At 41.4% G+C, this 22,966-nt stretch overlaps 1 protein-coding gene across 1 annotated transcript; it reads left to right on the top strand.

The window, feature by feature from the left end:
- The first annotated feature begins 2,701 nt into the window (after positions 1 to 2,701).
- Positions 2,702 to 17,144, top strand: sertm1 (serine rich and transmembrane domain containing 1). Its single transcript, XM_079566213.1, has 2 exons — positions 2,702 to 2,985; positions 16,512 to 17,144. Exon 2 carries the CDS (start codon positions 16,519 to 16,521, stop codon positions 16,864 to 16,866), a length of 348 nt encoding a protein of 115 aa, XP_079422339.1. The 5' UTR covers positions 2,702 to 2,985; positions 16,512 to 16,518; the 3' UTR covers positions 16,867 to 17,144.
- Positions 17,145 to 22,966: the final 5,822 nt, after the last annotated feature.

Consider the following 22,966-nt stretch of genomic DNA (forward strand, 5'->3'; position numbering starts at 1 on the left):
TCATTTTAGACTCAGTTTTCATATTAATCTAGACCGTGTGGTACTTGGAAGGACAAATACTGACATAGAAAGTGAAACATGTTAATGATTTACAGAACGATCACTTCTACTTATGTGCACTTGAGACTAACAGAACCAACCAGTTTTCTGTGTACATTATGTTGTGAAGATGTAAATGACTCTCGACAAACCAAGTAATGGAAATACCAAATTCTGCTGAGTAAGGTTCTCACGTGCTCAGTACATAATCATTGTTCATAAACCTGTTCAGCTCATGGGCCAAGAGAAGTTCAAGCCGTGTGTGAATTTGAGGCTAATCTGTGCCAAAGAAAGAGAGAAAGAAAGACAGACCATAATAAACACAAAGCCTTTACAGCCGTTTATATTTTCACCGACGTTGCGGCCTCTCGACTGAGTATGAGGTTGTACAAAGTTCTCAGTAAATCCTCTAAATCCTCTACCAATGTGCTTCACGCCAAGTCCTAAAAATGGATTTTATCTGCTCCTCCATCCAACTTATGATAGCAATATCGCCTACAACTTGGCATTATAAATAAAGAAAAAGCCTGAAAGGAACTGAAGATACGCTTAGAATAGTTGACAAGAACATATTCTCCAACGGGTTGAATCATCATTACCATTTTATCAACATCCCGTGAAGAATGACGAAATTGTTGGTTATTAAGCAATTCTCAAACGCAGCATCTTCATATTAAATTCATAAAACTGGCTCACTTTTGGCCGACAGCTGTGCTCCACTGCAGTAAAGAAAAGTAATATTTCAAAGCGGCAGGGCCCGGAGGGGAGAGCGAGAGCAGACAAAATGAGAGCTTTAGGATGAATAAAGCAGGGACATTGGAGAGGTGTGAAAGCTGTTCCTGTCTGGACTCGTTCTTCTGACAGTGCGGTTTGATCCTGGCACTGGGCCCTGGCAGAAACACAGCACCACGTTATTGCTCTCCGCTGGAAGCTGCCGGCTGACGCACGTCACTGTAAGCATAGGACCACCACTCCTCATGTGTGAAACAGGGAACAAAGGAGGACAGTGATCGAGTCCTGAAGACGAAGAACTGGGTTAATTCTGGTTTAAACCTGGTGTAATCGAGACATAAAACTGTTTAACTCGATGTCGATGCATGGCAGATCTGTGATTCATTTTCCTTTACTACAGAGCACAGAAGATGATTCAAGAACCTTCATTGAAGATTTACTAGGAAGGGTTTGGTTTCCCTCACAACTTATGACAATTGTTATCCAGCTTTCTGACACCTGTGAATCTATGCAAGGTAGCGCAGGAATAATTTAGTCCTTAAACATTGACCAGATTTAGTTCAGGTTTAGACCTGGTTTCATCTTTCTTAAAGGGACACTGCGTAACATTTTGGTCAATACAGTTCACATCAACACAAAACATGTTCCCAATGACCGGCTCGACGCAGAAAATGCTATTACTGCAGTGGGTAATCAAAGAATGTATTTGAATGAGGACCTAACCTGCTTAAATCTCAAATTCTGCTGACTTTAGTCACATCTCCATGGAGACGAGCTGGAGACGCACCCGCTCCCGGTAAAGTTACAGTCATGTCTCAGGAGAGCTGAGCCGCTCACAGCAAAGGGTCATGTTTGCTCACTTATGAGATATTTTTCAGGGATGATAAAAAGTATAAAATAAATGCTTGTGTTTCACTTTACAATTCTACACGGTGTGGCTTTAAGTCGAAAACATGATTAAACTGAACAAAAATTTCTGCTCTGTTTCAAAAATCCATAACATCATCGAGAAAATTTGTCTCACTGAGTCCAGCGGAAATCTCTGGATCCCCTCGGTCGACAGTCAGAGGACACAGTGCAGATGCAGAACTACATCATTTTCTCATAAAGCAGTGAGCCTTTGGGACACTCCTCTTCCAAATGGAATGATCTCATTCAGTATGTTTACTTATCTGACCAAACCTTGGTTATTGTCACAGCAAACCTGTACGAGTGATTGTGGTCTGAATCTCATGGTGAGTGACAGTTTCCTGAAGTGGGACTGGTTTTCTCTTTTCTGTGTATGAACATTATTCTGTATCTGGGCAAGTATACAGTAACATCGACTTGTCCTGGGACTGCGGGTTTGTATTATTTCACTATAACCTGGCACATGACATATTTTAGACTAATGTCTTTTGTGCATTGTCCCTGATCAAATAATAAAACGTGGCTTAGCCCTGGTGCAGCTTTTATCAAATGTGTAAAGGGTGGGCTGCAGACTGAGCAGGTGGACGTCCCGTGTGACAGATATTGGTCAATCAATCAAACCCTATTGATTTATATCTGCTGCCGTTTGTAAGACAGATGAAAGCACTGGGCTGAGTGTTTGCATATGAGCGTGCAATAAAGAGGCAGGAACTGACTGCTAATGTGGTTAGTATTGAGAGGTGATTAGAGAGAGTGTGACTGCTCACGTGACAAGTCCTGGTTTGACCTTGTTATTACAGGTGAAGTGCACTGTTTGGCCTTCCTGGTTTAGATCTAGTTTCAAAGTCTTGTTCTTGATTAATCCCTGGGAATGGCTTGGTTTAAACCTGGTTCAGCTCTGGGGTAGCCCTCGTTTTTTAGACTATATTTAATCCTGGTTTAGTCCTTACTTTGAGGCGATGAGCGGCAGAGGAGAGAAAGTGGGTGGGATCACAGAAAACCAGACTGAACTGAAGTTGGGGCAGGAGAAGCGCGTCACTTACGGAGGCTGGTCTCTTTGTGCTTTTGAATACGAGCCCTTTCACTGCCGGCGCTCCAAAACCAGCTGCACCGCGCGGAGAGCGTGCCACCGCGGCGGACAAAGACGGAGGGAGAGAGGGGGAAGGAACACAGAGAAGGGCTGCCACGAAGAAGACGTCTTCAGGGAGAGAGATCTGATTAGTTCTGCTCCAAACATCAGGCGTAACAAGATGGATTTTTGCACAACGTGAACTGCTGAAGAGGACTGTCACTTTGACTACACAGGTTAGAGACAATATTCATAACTATTACTACTTATTGCATTCATCATACGCTTTACTGTATTTTATTTTTACAACGGTGACAAATTTCTATTGAAAGACATTGTGGTGCCAACAAAAAGTACTTTTCAATGAGTGCAGTTTGTAAAAGGATTTTTAACCAAACTTTGATTAAGTTTAATAAATGTAGTTATTAGACGTTTCAAAGATACAGTGCTGAGAAAAAGTAAGTACCCCGTCTGGAATGTCTCACATTTCTGCCTAAATTGGTCAGTAAGTATGATCTGATCTTCATCAAAATCACAGGAATGATTAAACAATGTCTGCCTGATCTAATATAAAACATTTACATGTTTAATCATCATTGGCCACAACAAGTAAACATTCACAGGACAACATGGAATAAGTAAGTACACCTTGAATCTCTTGAAGAGGAATGGTCCAAGATTCACCCTGTATTTAATACAGGCTGATCCTTCTTTTGCAGCAATTGCGGCTTTCCTGTCGTTGCAGATTAGACGCTCACAATGATCAGGATGAATCTTGGACCATTCCTCTTTACAAAACTGCTGTACAGTGAGATTCAGGCGGTGTACTCACTTATTCCACACTCTCCTGTGTGGCCAATAAAAATATGATCAAATGTAAATGTTTGGGTGGTATTAGTTCAGGCAGACACTGTTTAATCATTCCTGCGATTTTGATGAAGATCAGACCACATTTAGTGACCAATTTAGGCAGAAATGTGAGCAATTCCAGACGGTGTACTTACTTTTTCTCGGCCCTGTATATATATATATATAGATATCTATATCTATATATATATATATATCTATATCTATATATATATATAAATAGGCCTGATTTTTTGGGGTAAAGGCTAATTATTCTATCATTGATGGTTGATATTATCTATAACTCATAGATAACATCAATAATAACAGATGACCATGGTTAAAAGTTTTTTTCATTGAAATCTATTTTATTGTATCTCCAGATTCAGATGATCTAGTTTTGAAACACAAACCTTGTTGATCCTTAAAGCCTTGGACATGATCATGTTAAAAAAAAGAGTATAAATGTTCATGTGAAATCAAACCAGTTAAAAAAAAACTGTACTTAAAACCATCCTTCCTGCACTTGGAATCAACTTTAAAGCCAAGGCTTCATCTCCTTATCTTAAAGTATTGAATAGAAGCAAAACGACATTTGTCACCATCTCAGAGGTGCTGGGCTGTACACATGGTAAAGGTTAATGTTATGCAGATTGGTGTCATCTGCCATTGGATAACCTGGAAAAATAAGACGACTTTCTTTCTTGCGACAGATTCCTCTCGCACACGGAGATAAATACGGTTTTAGGGCAAAAATAAATAATAATAGACGGCGCTTTGCTTGTGCTTAATGGGAAGTGTGACTCACCGAAAATGAGCTGCAAACAGGGACACACTCAATATTGGCAGCATCTGTGAGGGATATCGAGAATAAGAACAGAAAATGATTGAACAAAACAAAGCGGGACGTGACAAAGGAAAGAGTCAAATGACATCACAGGACATTGGCAGGACACTTTATCATTTTATTTGATTTATTACTTGTTTAGATTTACTAGACGAAGACCTTGTTAAGAAATGATTTGTTTCTAACTTAGAGTCTAGTCTGAATTTAGATCCTATAGCCATAAATTAGAATCTCATTAACCCGCAACCTTATTATGGCTTTTCCAAATATCACCACTGCCGTCCCGTTATTCCACTGTGCGATCCCATATCAGTCACACTTACTGTATTCTCCAATTACCCTGCGCTCATGTCCACCTCCTACTCCTTTGGTTTTAAGGACCGTGTCTGACAGGCCGCAGCTGGATTCACCTCCCTGTCAGTCTGCATCAGCCTGACCGGTCCGTTTCTCTCACACACACGGCGTCGCTCGCTTTGATGCGCAGAATATCTAAGAGAATGGGATAATAGATGGGCAGTGGCCTCTCGACCCCGGCGCCGCCTCGAGAGCGCTCAGGTGGGCGTGATTATCATTCAGATTCAGCAGAGGGTGATCAATCTTTTCACCCTGCTGCTCCTGCTGTTGATGATGATGATGATGAGGATGATGATGATAGGGCATTTGGATTCAAAAGAGGATCTATAAAGGGTGGTTCACCTGTGCGTTCATATGCAGACTTAGGCACACATGACAGAGAATATGATTAAGCCTAGAGTACATATATAACACTTGCTACATGCTCACGCTGCTATAAATAGTCTACATGGCATAAAATAGGGGGGAAATTAGGGGAAAAGAAGAAAATTAATAAAAATACGTTTTCCCTTGTATTGATTGATCACAATTTTCAATTTGATAACTGTGTCTATCCCTTGAGAAGCACTTTGGGTGACTTGTGTCATGTATGTAAAAGGCGCTGTGCAGATTCCCCTCCCTATGGTACAATAATGTTTTCCACTCTGGTAACATTTAAATAAAACTCCGCTCACAATAATGAGCTGTATGAGCTGTAATGAGCCACAAGTCTGCAGAAAATTTAAAGTCGATTAGTTGCATACATGAAATACAAATAGATCCATAATGAATCATAAATTATCATTATAAGAACACATTTACAGTGAAGGGTGTTCATACACACAGCTAATAGTTTTCAGCCTGGATATGAACATAGAGCTGAAGCTGGTCTAACATCTTCTGAAAGACTATTACAGATTTTAGCAGCATAATGTAAAACACAGCCTCACCGTGTTTAGTCCTGACTCTGGGACCCAGCAGGAGGGCTCTCCCTGAGGTCCGTGCCTGAGATGGCACATATGTGCTTTAGCGAATCTCTGAACATAAAAAGGGAGAGAGAGAGCTTCTGCGGTCATCTTGTGTTTTCTGACTCGTGTACCCTTGGCTTCACTACCTCCAAATGTGTGTTTGTATATTTTTTTCTTATTGTTTTCTTGTAAATATTTGTAAATACAGAAGATGGTCATGTGACAACCTCCCATAAATAGTCCTTAATGCCGCTTTGTGCCACTCTTTAAGCTTATATGCCCTGAGGAAGACACGTGTTGGCATGTCCACTTAAACGGTAAGTCACAGTGACTCAGATCCTCTTTTTCTGTCTTTATAAAATGGAGAGACTCGAACATCAAAAGAGCTGCTTTATTGTCTAATCTCAGAGCAATAGGAACCCAGTTTAAGCTTTCAATATTGACAAAAAGCCGGGCAGCAAAAGACAGGCCTTATCTACAAACACGGTAGATATTTATATTGTTACCTTACTTTAAGAATAATCTTGTCCAATGGAGACATTTAGTTGGCCTTTCTCTTTGCCTCAATAGTGACGTAGCATCACTTACTCTGAGCTTTCATCATTCAGCCCTGTTTAACCAAGAGCAGAGGATTCTCCGCAGAATTATAGAGTTCAGCCTCTGCTGTGTTGTGAAATGATCCCTGTCTCACTTATCGTCATTCAGAGTCGGCCAGTTTATCACGGAAAGTCTTCAGACCCAGAAATGACCATGTCTTAGCCCTCTGCAGGATTTAACCTGTTATAGAAAAAACTATTTTAGTCTAGACACATTTAAGTTTCCATTTAGTTTGTATTAGACCAAGGAAACTGTGCTGATGTCTTGGCCCTGACTTTAAGGCATTTGTTCACTTCTGTTCCATCTGTTCAGCGATGTGGAATGACTCTGGTCTGATAACGAAGCACCCACGTTGTATTTATCGAACGCAATGGCCCAAATGCCATGACATTTCGCTGCATGACAAGCTCCTCCATTATTTATGAGGAGGACAGCTCATTTTGAAACACAGATGACACCTTTCAAGTGTTTATTGAGGGAAATACCGGTCTATATCAGGCTCTCAGTTCAAATGGAATTCACCATAGTGTTGATTTTAAATATCATCGACTGGAGTTTTGTTTTTTTAAGTTGAGGATGTTTTGTTTAAGACACACAAGCTGGAGCCAATTTAAACTCTCCATAACCCCACATCCTGCACCACTTCACGGTTTCACTAATGAGAATAGCCTTTGTTATGAACTGGGGCGAAACCTTTTGACTACATGAAGAAGCCTCGAGGATAGAAGTGAACTGTCCTCAACTTGTCCTCTTGTGATCAAAGAAGTCTGGCTAACCAACAATCTAGAAGTCGTCCAGTTGGAAAAATGTCCTGGATGATTGAGAGCTTGCACAACCATACTTTTTACCGTTACATTTGTCAACAGTTCTAAAGTGCGGAGAACCTCACTGTGTTTATTCAGAATTGTAAAAGCTTTCCATTAGCATTCATCGCTTGTGGCTTTTTGTTAAAGCTTTTTGATCATGGACACCATTAAAATACCACTCAAGCTTTGTCAGTTTATAAAACCTCACTCATTTGTAAAGAAAAATATTGCTTTTCCACAATTGCATTGGAGAATTGAAACTGCGGTTTGAACAAAACAGATGTGAGATCCACATTTATAATCCCATCATCCCCATCATCACAGTTGCAGACGTGCAGATGATGTGGAAACACCAAGGATGCTGCGACTTTAAGAGCTACTTTGCATAAAACGCACATTTAAACAAGATGTATTTTGCAAGCAGCAAGCACAATCTAGTCTTCGGCTCGGAGCATGAAACTGCATAAGGATGAATCACTGTCAAAAACTTTGTCTACTCATAATTCATTATCAATTTAAAGTAAAGTGGGACGTATAGTTAGGGAATAAGTTGAGCACAAATGATCTATTCATCCTGGCACCTGGTCCTCGAAAGTGAGAAAACTGTATCAGATCTTCGATGGTCAAAGAGGGTCAAAGGAAGGAGTAGAGATGACTGATGACTGTGAGAGAATGGATCTATGAAAAATACTATATGTCAGGGTCTTGCATGAGGGTTTGAGGTTGTAGTGATTACTGTGTCACCTGGGACAAATCTAAGCCACACTGGGCTCTGCAGTCATTTATCAGATGTTCTATTGCAGAAATGGATTAGTAGACAATTACAGCTCATTGAGATAATGAGAAAATAAAGTAGGCTAAAACAGGCAGTGTGAAAATGGAGCAGGGGAAGCAACGCGGGGCAATGTCTCAGAACACAGGAGGAGTTTGGCAGAACAAAACCTCACCAACAGAGGAGGAAAGAGACTGTTTGATTAGAGTCTGATCCATGAAAAAGAGCAGTGGGAGTTGAGGCAGGCTGTCAATAGATTCAGACACACATGTCAGGGTAGCCCAGTCGGCGAGGCAGGTGTCCAGAGGAGTTCACACTAACAAGACAAGGCTGGATCTCATCCATAGTGGTGGGGCACTTTTGATGAATAGAAAGCAGTGAGAGGAAGGAGGACGCACTGGGGCCTGTAGCGCACACTTGTCAAAACCAGGGACAGGGATCAGACCGTGCCTTGTTTGATTATTTATTATATTTGTTTTTTTATTCAGTGTACAGTAAGATACGGCTGCTTGCTGTGATGGAAACAGAAGATAACAGATGGCAGAGCAATACGGCAAAGATTCAAATGCATGAGGTGCTGGAGGGGGGTCTCCAAAAGGAATGAGAAATTACTCAATGTTTGAGTGTTTGGAGTGTTTACATGCTGTAACAAAGGGAAACTTAAAGATCAGAATGCGGCAGAAGTCCCTCAAGGGCTGTCACACTATAATTTAACAAGTGAACCATGTACAAAGTAAATCATACAAATATGTCGTCACTGAGTGTGGACAGATAAAACTCGAGCGAAAAACCACTGTTTAAATGATCCAAGTTTAACGAGAGCAGTGCAATGCTGCTCCACCGTTTTTCCACACTGAGATATGTTCTTACCTGAGCTTAGACGAGTTGATGCATACCTGTCTGGTCTTTACGCGTGCGCTCAGTCACGCAAAAACACAGAACATGTTGTTAGCATTTAGCCTCTTCTCCTCTCCTCGTGGACCCGAATGGGGGTGAAGTTAGAAACGACCAAGCTCTTCCATGTTTCTAAATACGGTTACGTGAGTAGTTACACAATCCAAGTCAAGTTACACAAAAGTAAGCATGTCGATTTTCTAAGCCGATAAGGGGTACTATATTGTAAGGCGTAATAATACCATAGGAGCACTTCGTCCGCGCAGTAAAGTCAAAGTGCTTACACCTTACAATATAGCAGCCATTTTTGTCGGCTTAGAAAATCGACAAAATTGGAAAACATGGAAGAGCTCGGTTGCTTCTAACTTCACCCCCATTTGGCCCCATAGAGGAGCGTAGGAGAGGCTAAATGCTAACAACATGTTCGGTGACTGTGCGCACGCGTAAAGACCAGACAGGTACGCATCAACTCGTCTAAGCTCAGGTAAGAACATATCTCTTTCTTTGTATCTTTTACATAACATCTACATTACTATAATTTGGATTTTGGACATTATGCTTGACAGGACACAAGTCTTTAAAATGTGATTGTACCTGGGACTGCTGGACGGTGCAATAGAAGGAGTGAGAAAGAGAGGACGACTGAAATACTTTGAATGTGTATAATTAGCATACAACAGGACGGAGATTGCCAAGGTTGCCAAGCTGTGCCAACATACAAAGCAACGGGAAAACCCAATTTCCTTGGCAGAGCAAATTCAAGTCTAAATGTAACAAAGAAGCAGATTTCACTGCGGTGAACGTCTCTTTGGGCCACAATCCATGAATATAAATTTGGGGATGTAAAGTATAATGTGGCCCCTATAGCAATTGGTAATACAGAAGAAGACATTATTATTCAGTATTTCTGCGCTTATATCATAAAAGGCAGTTCACAGCTATGGCCCTAGATATGATTGCCAGCTACCACTGTTCCACTTGAAGAGTTCAGCTTGACACCACAGCTTTAAGTGATACGACTCCGTGATATCAGACCATTAAGGAAGGATAGAGAAGGGAAGGGAGGAGAGAGGGAAAAAAACAGTCACACAGCGTGATTCGTCTGCAGCAAAAGCTTAAATTACACAGTGAGGATCAGATAGAAGTCGCTCGACAAACCTTTAAAAGGAAAGCCAAAAACAATGATTACCCCATCACCTCTGAAAGAAAGCCTGGGGAACAGGAGTTTGGGCCCAACAAAGAAGTTATTACCGTGGGCTTTGGAAGGACAATCCAGGCCAAAGGCAACGGTTCACACTTGAATTAAGATCAGGTACAGCCAATAACCGAAGGCAGCCAGTAAAAAGATAGAACAAACACTACACATGGGCTAAAGCAGAACTTAACCAAAAGCAAAACTAGATCTAAAACAGGACAATCTGAATCTTGGAGAAAACAGAGCTATGTGCTATCATTACCAAATAATAATACAAAATAGCTGCATTGGTTTCAGTCGCATGCGACACGACATAAAAAAAAAAAGGTCATCACCTGGATTGAACTAACTGTTATAACCTGGGGCTGCTGCTGTCGGTCAGGCAGCTTCTTCACTTCGGCTCACATTGTGAAAGAGCGGTTCAGGGAGCATGGATTGGCCAACACAGAGTCCAGATCTTAAAGCAGTACTAAGTAACTTGTTTACCTTTATAAATCCTTTTCGTAGTCCCTCTGGGGGTAATACAAGTGTTAATGGGATGATTGGGGGTCTTTCATCTCCTCCTGGTGTCTCTGGCCAGAAAACCACAATTGCAGCTTTCCTGCCTCCGGGTCGGAGCCACCAATACACACTAATGGAATCACAAAGAAGAAGCTACCAGGCTAACGCAAAGCTAACTGTGGGCTAGCGCCACTTAAACAGTATTTACAGCCAAATTTGAGTGAAAAAAAGTCCATTGTGTAATTTGATGTACAATCTCTCTCTCCCTTTGTCTTAGAACTGCTTTAATGCCATTGAGAATCTTTGGGATGTGCTGGAAAAGGCTTTGATCAGTGGTCACTCTCTCCCATCATTAGTACACGATTTTGGCAAGAAATAAACACAACACTGTTTTGACATTGCAGAAGCTTTTTGAGACAATACCACAGTGCAGTGGTAAGCTGTAAGCTTCTGCTGTAAGCTTGTCCAACCAAATAGAGGATGTGACCTTACTTTATTTAGAGGACATTTCGATTCACAGTACTTTTTAAGTGGTACATAAATGTGACAGTTTAGGGCTTCTATAAATTGTAGCTTTCCAGTCCCAGAACAGCATTAAAACTAGAGCAAACTTGAACTGCAAATCCTGTCCCACTTACTAGTCTGACCCTCGTCTGTTTTTTTGGGAATCTGGATTTGTTGTCGTCAGCAGCACTTTCTATTCTAAGTGTGAGCATGTGGGGACTTGAAGGAACAAATAAGATTAGCAAAAGACAGATCAAATGTAAGCATGAAAATGGTCCAAGAGGAAACTAGGTCTATTAAGATTTACAAATTGAGTTTTCTGTGAATAAAATGCCAGCAGGTCTATGCTTCACAAGAGGAAGCACTTTGTAATCCAGGCCAGGCTGAAAGAAATAATAAAGAGCCATTACACAACACTGCTAAGAAGAAGTGCACGACATACATTTCACTAACGATGATGCACAGATTCTCACCGGTATCAGTTTGTTGTCATGGCTATGATCGGAGGAAATGATTACAGCTATTTATATGACGTTGCGATGTTGGCATTTGTGTAAATCTGACCCCTCAGAGGTCCCGTGTGAGCTCGGAGTAGATTATCTAAATAAATAAAAAGTATTGTACCTTGTTGCCTAGATACAAAAAGCATCATTAAGCACAATTATCAGCCACTTCTGTCGACAATGAACTGGCTCCAACTGTGCTTTCCAAACAACGTATCATTAATGACTGAGGCTCGGGAACACGTGGGAGGGCATCAGGATGGACCACTGACTCAGGGCGAGAAAACTGAGGAACAGCTTATTGCTACAGGGTTAATTAGTGTAAGCCAAGGTCCTGCCTTTTAATGATAATGTCAGTGTCAGTTTTATTTCTGTTGCACATTTACAAAGAGTCCAAAGTGGTTCACAATTTGACAAGAAAACACAATAAATAATAAAAAAAAATAGCACAATTATATGGACCAATAGAGGATTTAAATATATCGAGAAATATTGAGAATGTGCAGTTTGAAGTGATGGCCAAGAATATTGTGCTTCAATCCTCTCAGGAACTAATCAACTATACCACTGAAAAGAAAAGTCAGCTCAAAAAAACCTATAGGCAACCACGAAATCAATACCAGCAATAACCACCTCCCCATGGCCCTTTACTGTAGAGGCCACAGCATATTGATGTCAACATTATCATAAATAATTGCACTAGTAGCAACAAGCAAGGGAAGGGAAGGCCAGAGTCAACGACTAAACCATGTTTTCATGGTCTCCTCACAGAATTCTATGAAAAAGATCTGGTATTTATACAATAGATACGTGTAACCAGAGTGATGTAAATCAAACTAGTTTTATGCAACACTGAAGACATTGTTAATTCTTAATTAATTCATTGTTTTCTTGTGACTTCCTGTGAATCCTTAGGCGACTCTGCATTATGTTCATGAACTACGTTCACTACTTTTGTTGAATTATTGATGTCTTTATGTAGAGCAGCAGTGATTGTGGTGTTTGCAACTAAACAACAGTCAATATTATTGGCTTTTGTTCAATGTACCAATACAGGCTTCAGGGAAATTAAGTTGGTTGATACGGGTGCATTTGAACCAGTACCAACAAACTGGCAACAACAACAAACAAGTGTTAGGAAATTAGGAATCTACGAACTGCACTATCTGTACTAAGAAGCTTTAATGATTATGATAATTCTTATAGCCAGACCTGTGGCCAAACTATGTCATGTTTCAGCTGCACTCTGCCATCATGGTAAACTATCTTTTGTGGGATGGACCTACTCAGATTGAAATGAATGAGCCATTTCAGTTATACAGTATCAGTATCACATTAGACAATAACAGAATAAGAAACTTACTAATTTAATTGGCAGTAAAAGTAGCAGCAGTAGAAATGGTAATCAATCCCATCCCCATGTGGCGTCCTATAGATTCTGCTGAATTATGGACGGCACTGCATCAGCCTGCAGGAGCTGAACAGCTCCTTCAGTGGCAGACTGAGGCACCTCTATATTGTCACTTTATCGATCATCTCCCTCTGTAAATACTCTGTCTTCACTGTACAGCTTCTTTACACTGTTAATGCTTGTTTAAATAGCCTATTTTTACATACTATTTCCTAACATGCAATATCTTTATTCAATTTTATTATTAATTGTTGGCACATTACCATTGTTTACCTCTTTTCCCTCTGTCTTCAGCTCAGAGCGACCATGAGTGAACTGTGATATTAAAGGGATTAAATGGAATTTAAAAATGTTAAAACCATGTATTTCCTTTTCTTTTTCCTGCCTGCTCCAGCAATGTCCTAATGTGTAGAATGAGTCCAGACCCATTCACCACAACTGCTGCTAAAATCCCGCACTGTCACTCAAAAGTTAGTTGCAGTGGCAAGTAAAAAAATACAACTTCTATACTGTCCCTTTAATTAAGTCTTATCTTTCTTATTACTCTTAACATGAGTTTTGCAGATACCGGATGGTTGTCACTCCCCTAAGCCTGGTGACTTCTGCTGTACATGACTGAAAATGCCTACACAGTGTAATTGCCCTGGGGCTAACTGCCCTGTATATGCCTCTGTACCTGTGCCTATTCCATAGAGCCCCGGAGAGTCTCTACGCTAAGTATTGCTGTGCTGATCCATTGCTTTAGGACCTGGTCGCCCCTATTCTTTTGGGCTACCGGCCTGGAAGCTTGCACCTGTTTGCCCAAGGTCTGAAGCTTGTTTTCTCACTGGGATACTCTGGGCTGGGATCCGAAGAAGAAGAAAAAGACTCCCAAGAAGAGACCAGGTCATGATTGTTTGACCTTGTTTGCTTGAGTCAGTATGTGACTGATGCTTTAAATCAGTGCATCATAAGAGAAGTCACATCCATGCTGAGCTATGTTTACATATCCTCATCTTGACTGTGCATTACACATGTTCAGAGTGAATTATGTACCAGCAAGGCATTAAAAACATATAAAATATATATAAAGGTATAAAGATATGATCTTGTGCAATTTAAATGGATCAATGGCTCCTAAAGAAGACGCAAACTGATCTGACGAAGCTCGGGAGTAATATTATGAACAGTGTGAATCATTAATAATTTAGTTCAGCGCTGCGAGAAAAATAAAGAATAAGATTTCAAATTAGAGTAGATAAGTTAAAAGCGGCTGCATGGGGAGGACTACTGGGACGATTTGATAAAGAAAACAGCGTTGGGGCATCTCGACCGACTCCGACTCATTACACTGTGCATCGGCCTGAAGGAACCGCTGGCACAAATTAAGGCGAGCACTTCAAGTCAACTCCACTTTCCAAAAAGGACAAAAAGGAAGAAAGGAAAAACATCAGAGACAGTGGGATTTGGCTGACTCCAACGTAACAACACAAAAGTTTGTAATGTTTCGCTAAAGTTTGCTTTTTCTACATCGTACAACACCAATAATACGAGGACAGTGCAGGGATTTTAAAGACATAGAACAAAGCACCCAAAAAAAACAGTGGCTTACACATCATCCAAATAATTACAATTATTTTGGGGGGAAATCAGTATAGCCTGGTTGATATACAGTATACGCTCACTTTTACTTGTATTTTTCTGTCAATTCATGAAGACAAAAGAAAAACGTTCCGTAGTCCTTGGGATGATCGGGGGGTCTTTCATCTCCCCCTGGTGTCTCGGGCCAGAAAACCACAATTGCAACTTTCCCTGCTCCAGGTCGGAGGTGCAATACACACTAATGGAATCACAAAGAAGATGCTAACAGGCTAACGGGCAATGCTAACCGCGGGCTAGCACCACTGTAACAGTATTTACAGCCAAGTTTGAGTGAAAAAAATGATCTCCATAGTGTATTTTGGATGTACAATATCCCTCTCTTCCTTTGTGTTTTCTGTCAGCGTAGTATTTACTCTCACGGACAATTAATGAGTAAAAAACTGCAACATGCTACAACACCTGCAGTGGCGCTTTTGGCCTCCAGGGGCATGAGTTACTTTGTACGGCTTTGAAACGGACCTACTTTTAAAACCTCATCTGTAGTTATGTCTGATGTGCTTATTTAAAATACAATTAAGAGTGAGTGATGAGATTCTCCACATCTAAGTGCAACAATGACTCAAAAATAAATAGCCTAAATCAAGCGTTTCATGACAAGGTATTTCTGTATTCATGGCCTGAAGGATTGCTCTTTCTAATCACTCCTTGTTGCGCTTGTTTCCAGAGTAATTGATCAGACGTAATTGTCTTTTATCTCAGACGATTGGAAGTGTATTCACAGAACCTCCATATGGAAGCGTGTCTAATGCATGTGTGACAGTGGAGGGGGAGGCTGACAGAGGGACTCGGCCCAGACGCAGACACTGATGTGAGCTGACCCCTGTTTCTCTCAGTGGTCACGCTCAGTTACAGCCCTTTGAAGTGTCTCTCTCTTCTGTCATAGTCCAAGACATAACCACTGCTCCCACACTGTCGGGCTGCGAGTCAGTGCTCCCCGGCCTCTGAGGCAGGCGGCACGATGTGTTGCGAAATCTGCTCCATTTTTGTCCATAATCTTGATGCTATGACAATGCGTTTACTATATTCACCTTCATTTGTTTTTTTTGCCCACAACGCAGCTCTGTGTTCCTCAAAAGTCAATGGAAGGTGAAAAAAGTTGTTAAGTGCAGTTATGATAAAACGGCTCAGACGATAAAGAGAAATACTGAAGTTTATAGGCCCATCATTAGGTGCATTATGGGCTCTGTGACTCTACCCACAGGAGCTGGAAGTCAATGTCAAGCCCTTTTCAAGACACACAATTACAGGAGGATTCAAGACTGTGCCACTTACACGGGCGCAGGCTATATTAGCTGCGTAATATAGAGCGGAGGTGGATCGGAGCAGGCCGTCTTTGTGCAAGTTGATTATGAGGATCCTAATTTCATCAGATAAATGTATGCCTTCATTTTTGAGCCAGCTCCCGGCGCTGGGGCACTGAGGAGAGGAGTCTGCAATGACAAGCACTCCCCCTGCTGTTGCTGTGTGCATCCTGACACTCCACTGGATGACACAGCTCGACGTTACTGTGCTTTCATAAGGCACGAAAAGATAATAATAATTTTATAGTGTCAAAGCAGAGGATAAAGATGAATGTGCATATCTTTGTGATTCATCCAAGTTTAAGAAGTACAAACCTTTGAACTATGGGGTCAGCTGTTGATCTTCAAACATGGGCGGCTCATTTCCTGGAGCATAAGTCCAAATCCAGGCTGATGCTTTTGGCAGCTCCATGACTCTTTTCTGCAGCGCTGCCCTTTCAAGAGACAAGTCAAATCAATGGTGCAAACAGCTAAGTTTAGTGAAGAAGGTCAAGATTTTGGTCATTGCCTACAGTTAAACATCATTGTAGCTTAAGACAGAACAAGACCTATCAGTGTAATGCAAAACAAAGAGATAACATTACAGTTAGCTTTGTAAATCGCACACGTTTTGACTTAAACATCTGACCTTGTGCACTTACAGCGCCAAGATGTCCGGGGTGCCTCTGGTGGACCACAATGAAACTGGACTGTCTCCCGCCACGGACAACGGGACGTTTCTCCTGCGCTTCTCCCCGACCTCCTCCTCCTCCACCGCGTCGGCGGCCGCCTCGTCCTCAGGCAGACCGGGGAACGTGTACGTGTACGTGTGGCTGTTCCTGGGCCTCCTGGTGCTCCTGCTGACCCTGCTCATCATCTCCCTTCACCGGCTCAAAAACATCATCGGCTCGGCCTCCCCCGTCCCGGACTGTAGCAGCGAGGCAGGGAGCTCCTTCACCAACATGGAGATCTGCAGCATCTCCTCACAGCGATCCACCATCTCAACTCTGTCCCAGTGAGGGTGCTTTGGAGAGTTTGACTGGACATGGACCCTCTTCATTATCACATTTAAATTGGTTTGTGCATGCACTAAATTTGAGAAAACCCAGCAACCAAAAACGTGATGGACCTCTTCGAATTATTGCATGTGGGCCCAGTTTGAGATCAATAAGAGTAAAATGAACGTCTTATAGAAAAAATAATGATTTACATTACTAACTTATCTAAAGGGCCAAAAATGTAACCTTGTTTTTTCCTTGTCATGTGATGAATTGGCCCTGACTTTCATTTGGATTTATTCATTAAAGCAATGACTGACTCCAAATTCTTGGTCTATATATCTAACATTTATTGCAGCCCTTTTCCTACACCGCCATTAGTCACACCTCCTTCAACTCCTGTTTCATTTTTATCTTATATTATTATTTTAAGTGAACAAATGTCCATATTTTATGTAAACTTGCCCACAAGGATAGATGCTTGTAGTTTAGAGCCTCAGACTACAGACCAGCTTACATTCCAGTCACAGAGCAACATGGTCCTTGGTTTAATTCCTGGGCCATGTAAGCCGTTACAGCTCCCGCTCCTCCATTCTCCATTTTAGCCATGTCCGAGCAGAGCCGGGTTGTAACAAATTGGGGGCTTGTCAGGGATCTGAATCCGGGACCTCTCCCCCAGACGAGCCCCCAATTGTTACAACCAGCTAGGATTAAGGAGAAGTAAGAAAGTAAATAAAGCTGTAATTTAATAAAGGGTATGTAAAGGGTGACTTAAACAAAGGAGTGACAAAAATAACCAAATGAATGTCCCTTAAATAATTCACAGTAGGCCTAATAACAAAAAACAGTGACAAACAAAAAGAGACACAATCTAAATTAATGCAAGTTAGCCATTTTATGCTCACTACTGCCACCTCAGGTCATACGTGTAACTGCAGCTTCTATATTAAGCTCGTGCATGATGGCACTTCGGACCCGGATTAACACCTTTTTGAGTGACAGTGCAGGATTTTAGAGGCAGTTGTGATGAACAGGTCTGGGCTCATTCTACACCTTAAGACATTGTTGAAAGATGTAGAGGGAGGAAAACACTTAATTTTAACATTTTTAAACTCCATATAGTCCCTGTAACTAAAAACAAGTGTTCCTGGAAAACACACAAAGTCATCACAGACACGAAGGAACACAAACAACTTACTGGCCACAAAGACCAGCAGCCCCGCAGGGACAGCTGGAATCCCAGGGTTGGCCTGGACTCTGGGGCGCTGCACCAATCACAGGACAGGAAAGGTTCTCTAAAAGTCGACTGTGGCAGATCGCCCCAGTGTCTTTGAAGGATGAGTCATATGGGTGCATTATGCAACTTTTTTTAAATATTTGTTTGTATTTGACCTTGTAGTGACCCTGTGGCTGTATGAGTGGTCCACGTGGCGCCTTTACTTTCCATCACAGTGGTCTCTACAAAGCTCCAGGATCAATTGTTTGGAAGGTTTTCACTGCTGACACACCAGAAAACCTCCAAAACTACTGATCCTGGAGCTTTGTAGAGCCCACTGTGATGGAAAGTAACGGTGCCATGCCCTGGGTCAACACAAGGTCAAATACACACAAATATTACCCTTTTTTTTGCATAAAAAGTTCCATAATGCACCTGTAAAGACTGAAATTTTTCCCGGTGGTGGAATGAAATGTTTTTTTCCTCCTTAAGTGAAAAGAAGACATCTGTGAAAAGACACTCTATATTTAATTAAAACATTGGCAGGCAGATTGTTTTCAGCATTATTGTGACAATGATGCCGGAAAAGGCGAGCCTGAAAACTCTATAAAACCTGTCCCTGTGAAGAATCGGGATGTTAGAAATGTGGCTGAAATGTTAGGAATGAGTTTAGACACAACTAATAATTCAATATTTTCCAAACAATCAGCGCAAACAAAATGAAGGGGGAAAAAAACAGGTATAGGGCCTTTAACGTTAGCTTACCTTATACTTCAAAATACCTGCATCAGACAGAAACCATTTGAACCAATTGCAAAGTTCAATGTTGGCCAAAATGGTAATATAAAGTAAATAGAGGCTGAGAAAAATTTCCTGACTTGAGAATCTCCCAGACTGCTCCATGGGCACTCGTAGATTTAAGTGTCTGTAATAAATCCTGGAGTGGTCCTGGAGGATGAAGGACATGAGGAGAATGAAATGAAGCTTGTATCCGACAGAAGGTCAGCAGCGAAGTGACCTACAAGATGAAACCCAGCTCTTGAGTGAGCGCTGTAACTGTGTGAAGGGCCGGTGTCATGTTTTTGAGTATTACACATCTCTGATCTCTGTCACTTGTCTGAGAGAAGCCCAGAAAAAACTGTCAGCCCGAGTATTGGTCTGTGCGCAAAGCGAGTAAATGCAGTAGGTTTGACAGGACACAGAATGGGCCATTAAAACGGAGAGATTGATGAGGGTTCACCCGTCTTTGTCAGTTTCACACAAAATCCAATAAAAGACGCACGGCAATAAAGGGACGATGACTGAGGCAAACGATAAACAACAATGGAGCAGCACAAACTGTCACATATTGTTCAAAATATATGAAATACTCCATTCTCAGCATAGAAACGGCAGTACTTCATGTCAATCACAACAGTACCATTGGAAACTTTTTAACAAATGTGGAACTTAAAGGAAACTTAGAATATGACAATCAGCATGAACAACTCAGCAACTATTAAACGTGATCAAACCATTACACCCATTATACCCATAAGGTGAAAGCCGTGAGATTGAAGCATAGAAACTCCGGTCCGAGATTGGTGCCGGTGTAAAGATTTTAAACTACCCCCCATTTCAGGCTACCCCCCGGTACTTTGAAATCAGTTTCAAGTTACCCCCGGGGGTAAGATGAACGCGATTTCAAGCTACCCCCCCCCCTGATTTCAGACTACCCCCCTCTCAACTGCTTTCTTCATCCATAAAATACCTTACAGGAACCGCAGTTGGAGCCGTAACCTTAAGGATAGTGGAGTTTACGAACTAAAGCTAACCTTACCAGATGAAAAGTTACGAGAGTTGTAGCTATTATTAGCAATTAACATCCGGGCATTTTCTATTTAACACAGCCGTGCCAAACAAACAATACATATTGTGGCGGGGGTAATCTGAAATCAGGGGGGGTAACTTGAAATCAGTTTCAGGTTACCCCTGGGGGTAATTTGAAATCGATTTCAAGCTACCCCCCGGTAGTCTGAAATCGATTTCAAAGTACCGGGGGGTAAGGTGAATGGGGGGGTAGTTTGAAATCGCTACACCGGGGCACTGAACCCCATGGTTGCTCACAGCTCAGGCTAAGTGGCACTGGTCGAAAGATGGGTCAAGTGCATGAGAAAGTTATTCACGTGGTTGAGAAAAGTGAGGTGTTCTATACCCTACAATGGCAGTTAATAGGTTTATGTGACATCACAACAACTAAAGAGCCCGTAGTTTAAAACTGAGGTGGAGGGCAACTGAAAATTCCATGGTGGTAACTATGGTAACTGTGGTGACCAACAATGGGAATACCCACATGAAACAAAAACTGTTTCAAAATGTCTCCGTCAGCACGTGTGAACTGATGTCCAATTATTTCCTCATAGGGCTGTCACGGTATGAACATTTGACCTCACGGTTATTGTGACCAAAATTATCACGGTTTTCGGTTTTATCGCGGTATTTTTTTTATGTGTGTTAATATGTTCAGAAAGCATTGATAGTCCTACACAAACTGAAATAGTTTCAAAAAAGTTCAACAGTGCTTATTACATAAAAAATACAGACACTTATCAAAAGTGCAACTTTTCACATCAAAGTAAAGGAACTATAACAATGTACTGTTTATAGCGCCAGAAACAATATTATTATTATTATATTTTTGAACAAGATAAACCGTCTTTATCAGGAAAATTGTTCTCAGTTTGTGTCCTTTCAGTGAGCTTTCGCTTTGCAGATTTGGGAAAATGCCATCAGACAGTGATCATTATTAAATTCATAAAACTGCGGCGAAAGTGAATCTATTGCAATCTGCCACCGGGAGTCCCGCAACGCATTGTGCCACTGTGCGGAGGTATCCGGACCGATCCGGACGCGGCTTATGCTGGTGGTGGCGCTGCAGCCGCACTATGGGGCGACTCGTTACATTCTCCCTCAACCCAAAGTCCCACATCAGCATTTCAGCTAAAACGCTAACGTTAACTTACTGCTGTCGAGCTGTGGGAGACGGTGAGTCAAGAGGTTCGAAGTATTGCTGCCTTTAGAGACACTTTTTCCTGCACGTTCCGCAAACAGGAAAACTGTCTTCTATCAACTGTCCTTCGGTTTTCTTAAAATACCTCTCTGGTCCTCTCTGAAGGCTGATTGATCCTGCGCGCTGTCGTCTCGGACCAGGGGCGGACTAATATCACATATGTTTGAATTTTTAAAACACACCGGACTCATTGATTGAGTTTAGGTTTTGTTGTGCTTTGTTTGTTTAGTTTTTTCCTCTGTAGGTTGCAGACTACGTCATTCCTAACAATGTAAGCCAAAATGACTTCATGCACAAAAACAAAAAAACAACAACAAAAAGACTTCATGCACACTTCATACCATCTAGTGCTCAACAAGTCGCCATCCACAAGAGGTTTGAGGTCTTTTTCTGCCTGTGAATTTCAAACTCGATTCAATGTTTTTTTTGTTTTGTTTTTAAAAAAATGTTGAATTTCTTGCATCCTGATGTTAACAATAGATTTAGGCTATTTGTGACTCAGTATTTGTTTAAAAGCGTTTTAACTGGTAACCTTTGAACAACTTAATGCTGTTGAAGTAGTTGAGAATAGAACTACATGTTCTATTTTTTATTGAATCAATCTCGTGTCATAATGACCCCTTCCCGGGCTCGAACCCGAGACCTTAGAGTCGGCGTGTTTTCCACAAAACTGGCCGCTAAAGAAAAGAGACGACCTGCTTCCTCCACGGAGGCACCGCAACGTGTCTAGCGAGCGACACGCCATGCTGACATCCGTGTAGTAGACATGGCTATGGGCAGCGCCGTCCCCGGTGATGCGATATGGATGCGGTCGAGGGACCTGCGCTATCCGCTCGGCCATCGCACCACCGAACAAATAGAGACCAGAAGTTCTATTTAACATGAACGCATCAAAACACTATGGTCACCATGGAAACCTCAGTTTGCTAGGTGATGATGTCATCACGCTACTTCCGGGTAGCGCTCTGTTTGAACGTCTGATGCAAAGAAATATTACATTTACTCTGGCTTTTCGTTACTACTTTTCTGACATTAATCAAATTATGTCTTTTTCCATAAACAATGAAGGCTTATTTTATAAAAATATCTTAATTTTGCCTGGAGAAATACTGCTATGTCATTCTAATTAGGAGAAGAACCTGAACCGAGAAAAATGTTCTCCAGTTTTGGCATTACCCAAATCTAAATGATTCTGGGGGGAAATAAGTGACAAAACGAGGATGAAAATGGAGCAAAAAGTAAAAAAAAACAAAAGCAACAAAAGAGCGACAAAAACACAATGAAAAGTGATGAAAAAGAAAAAAAAACTGTTAAATTTCCTGCATCTTGGTGTTAACAATAGATTTAGGCTATTTGTGACTCAGTATTTGTTTAAAAGCTTTTTAACTGGTAACCTTTGAACAACTCAATGCTGTTGAAGTATTGAGAATAGAACTACATGTTCTATTTTTTATTGAATCAATCTTGCGTCATAATGACCCAGGGGCGGACTGGCCATAGGTCCATTCTGGAGGAGCACAGAAGGGCTGCTGGCTTGAGGGCCACCAGACTACAAGGAGGTGCTGCTACCCGGCCTTGCAATTTCCCAGTGAAGCAGCAAAAAAATATTTATAAAATATTTTTTCAGAAACAAGACGGTAATTATTATTGTCAACATTTTTACTGGGGTTTACCGCTACATAAAACATAAGCGTGATGTTGGTCAATAGGGAGGACTTTCAGAAATAAAAATAATACATCAGGTTTGTGAATCCGATCATTGTCAAATACTGATGGGGAAAAACATTTGTTAATTTTCGTTGTGGAGATTTCTTACAAAACTGTATTGCTCCCATAGAGTTGTATTGGCCCCTGCT

The sequence above is a fragment of the Gobius niger genome (assembly GCF_951799975.1).
Source record: "Gobius niger genome assembly, chromosome: 11".
Classification (NCBI taxonomy): Eukaryota; Metazoa; Chordata; class Actinopteri; order Gobiiformes; family Gobiidae; genus Gobius; species Gobius niger.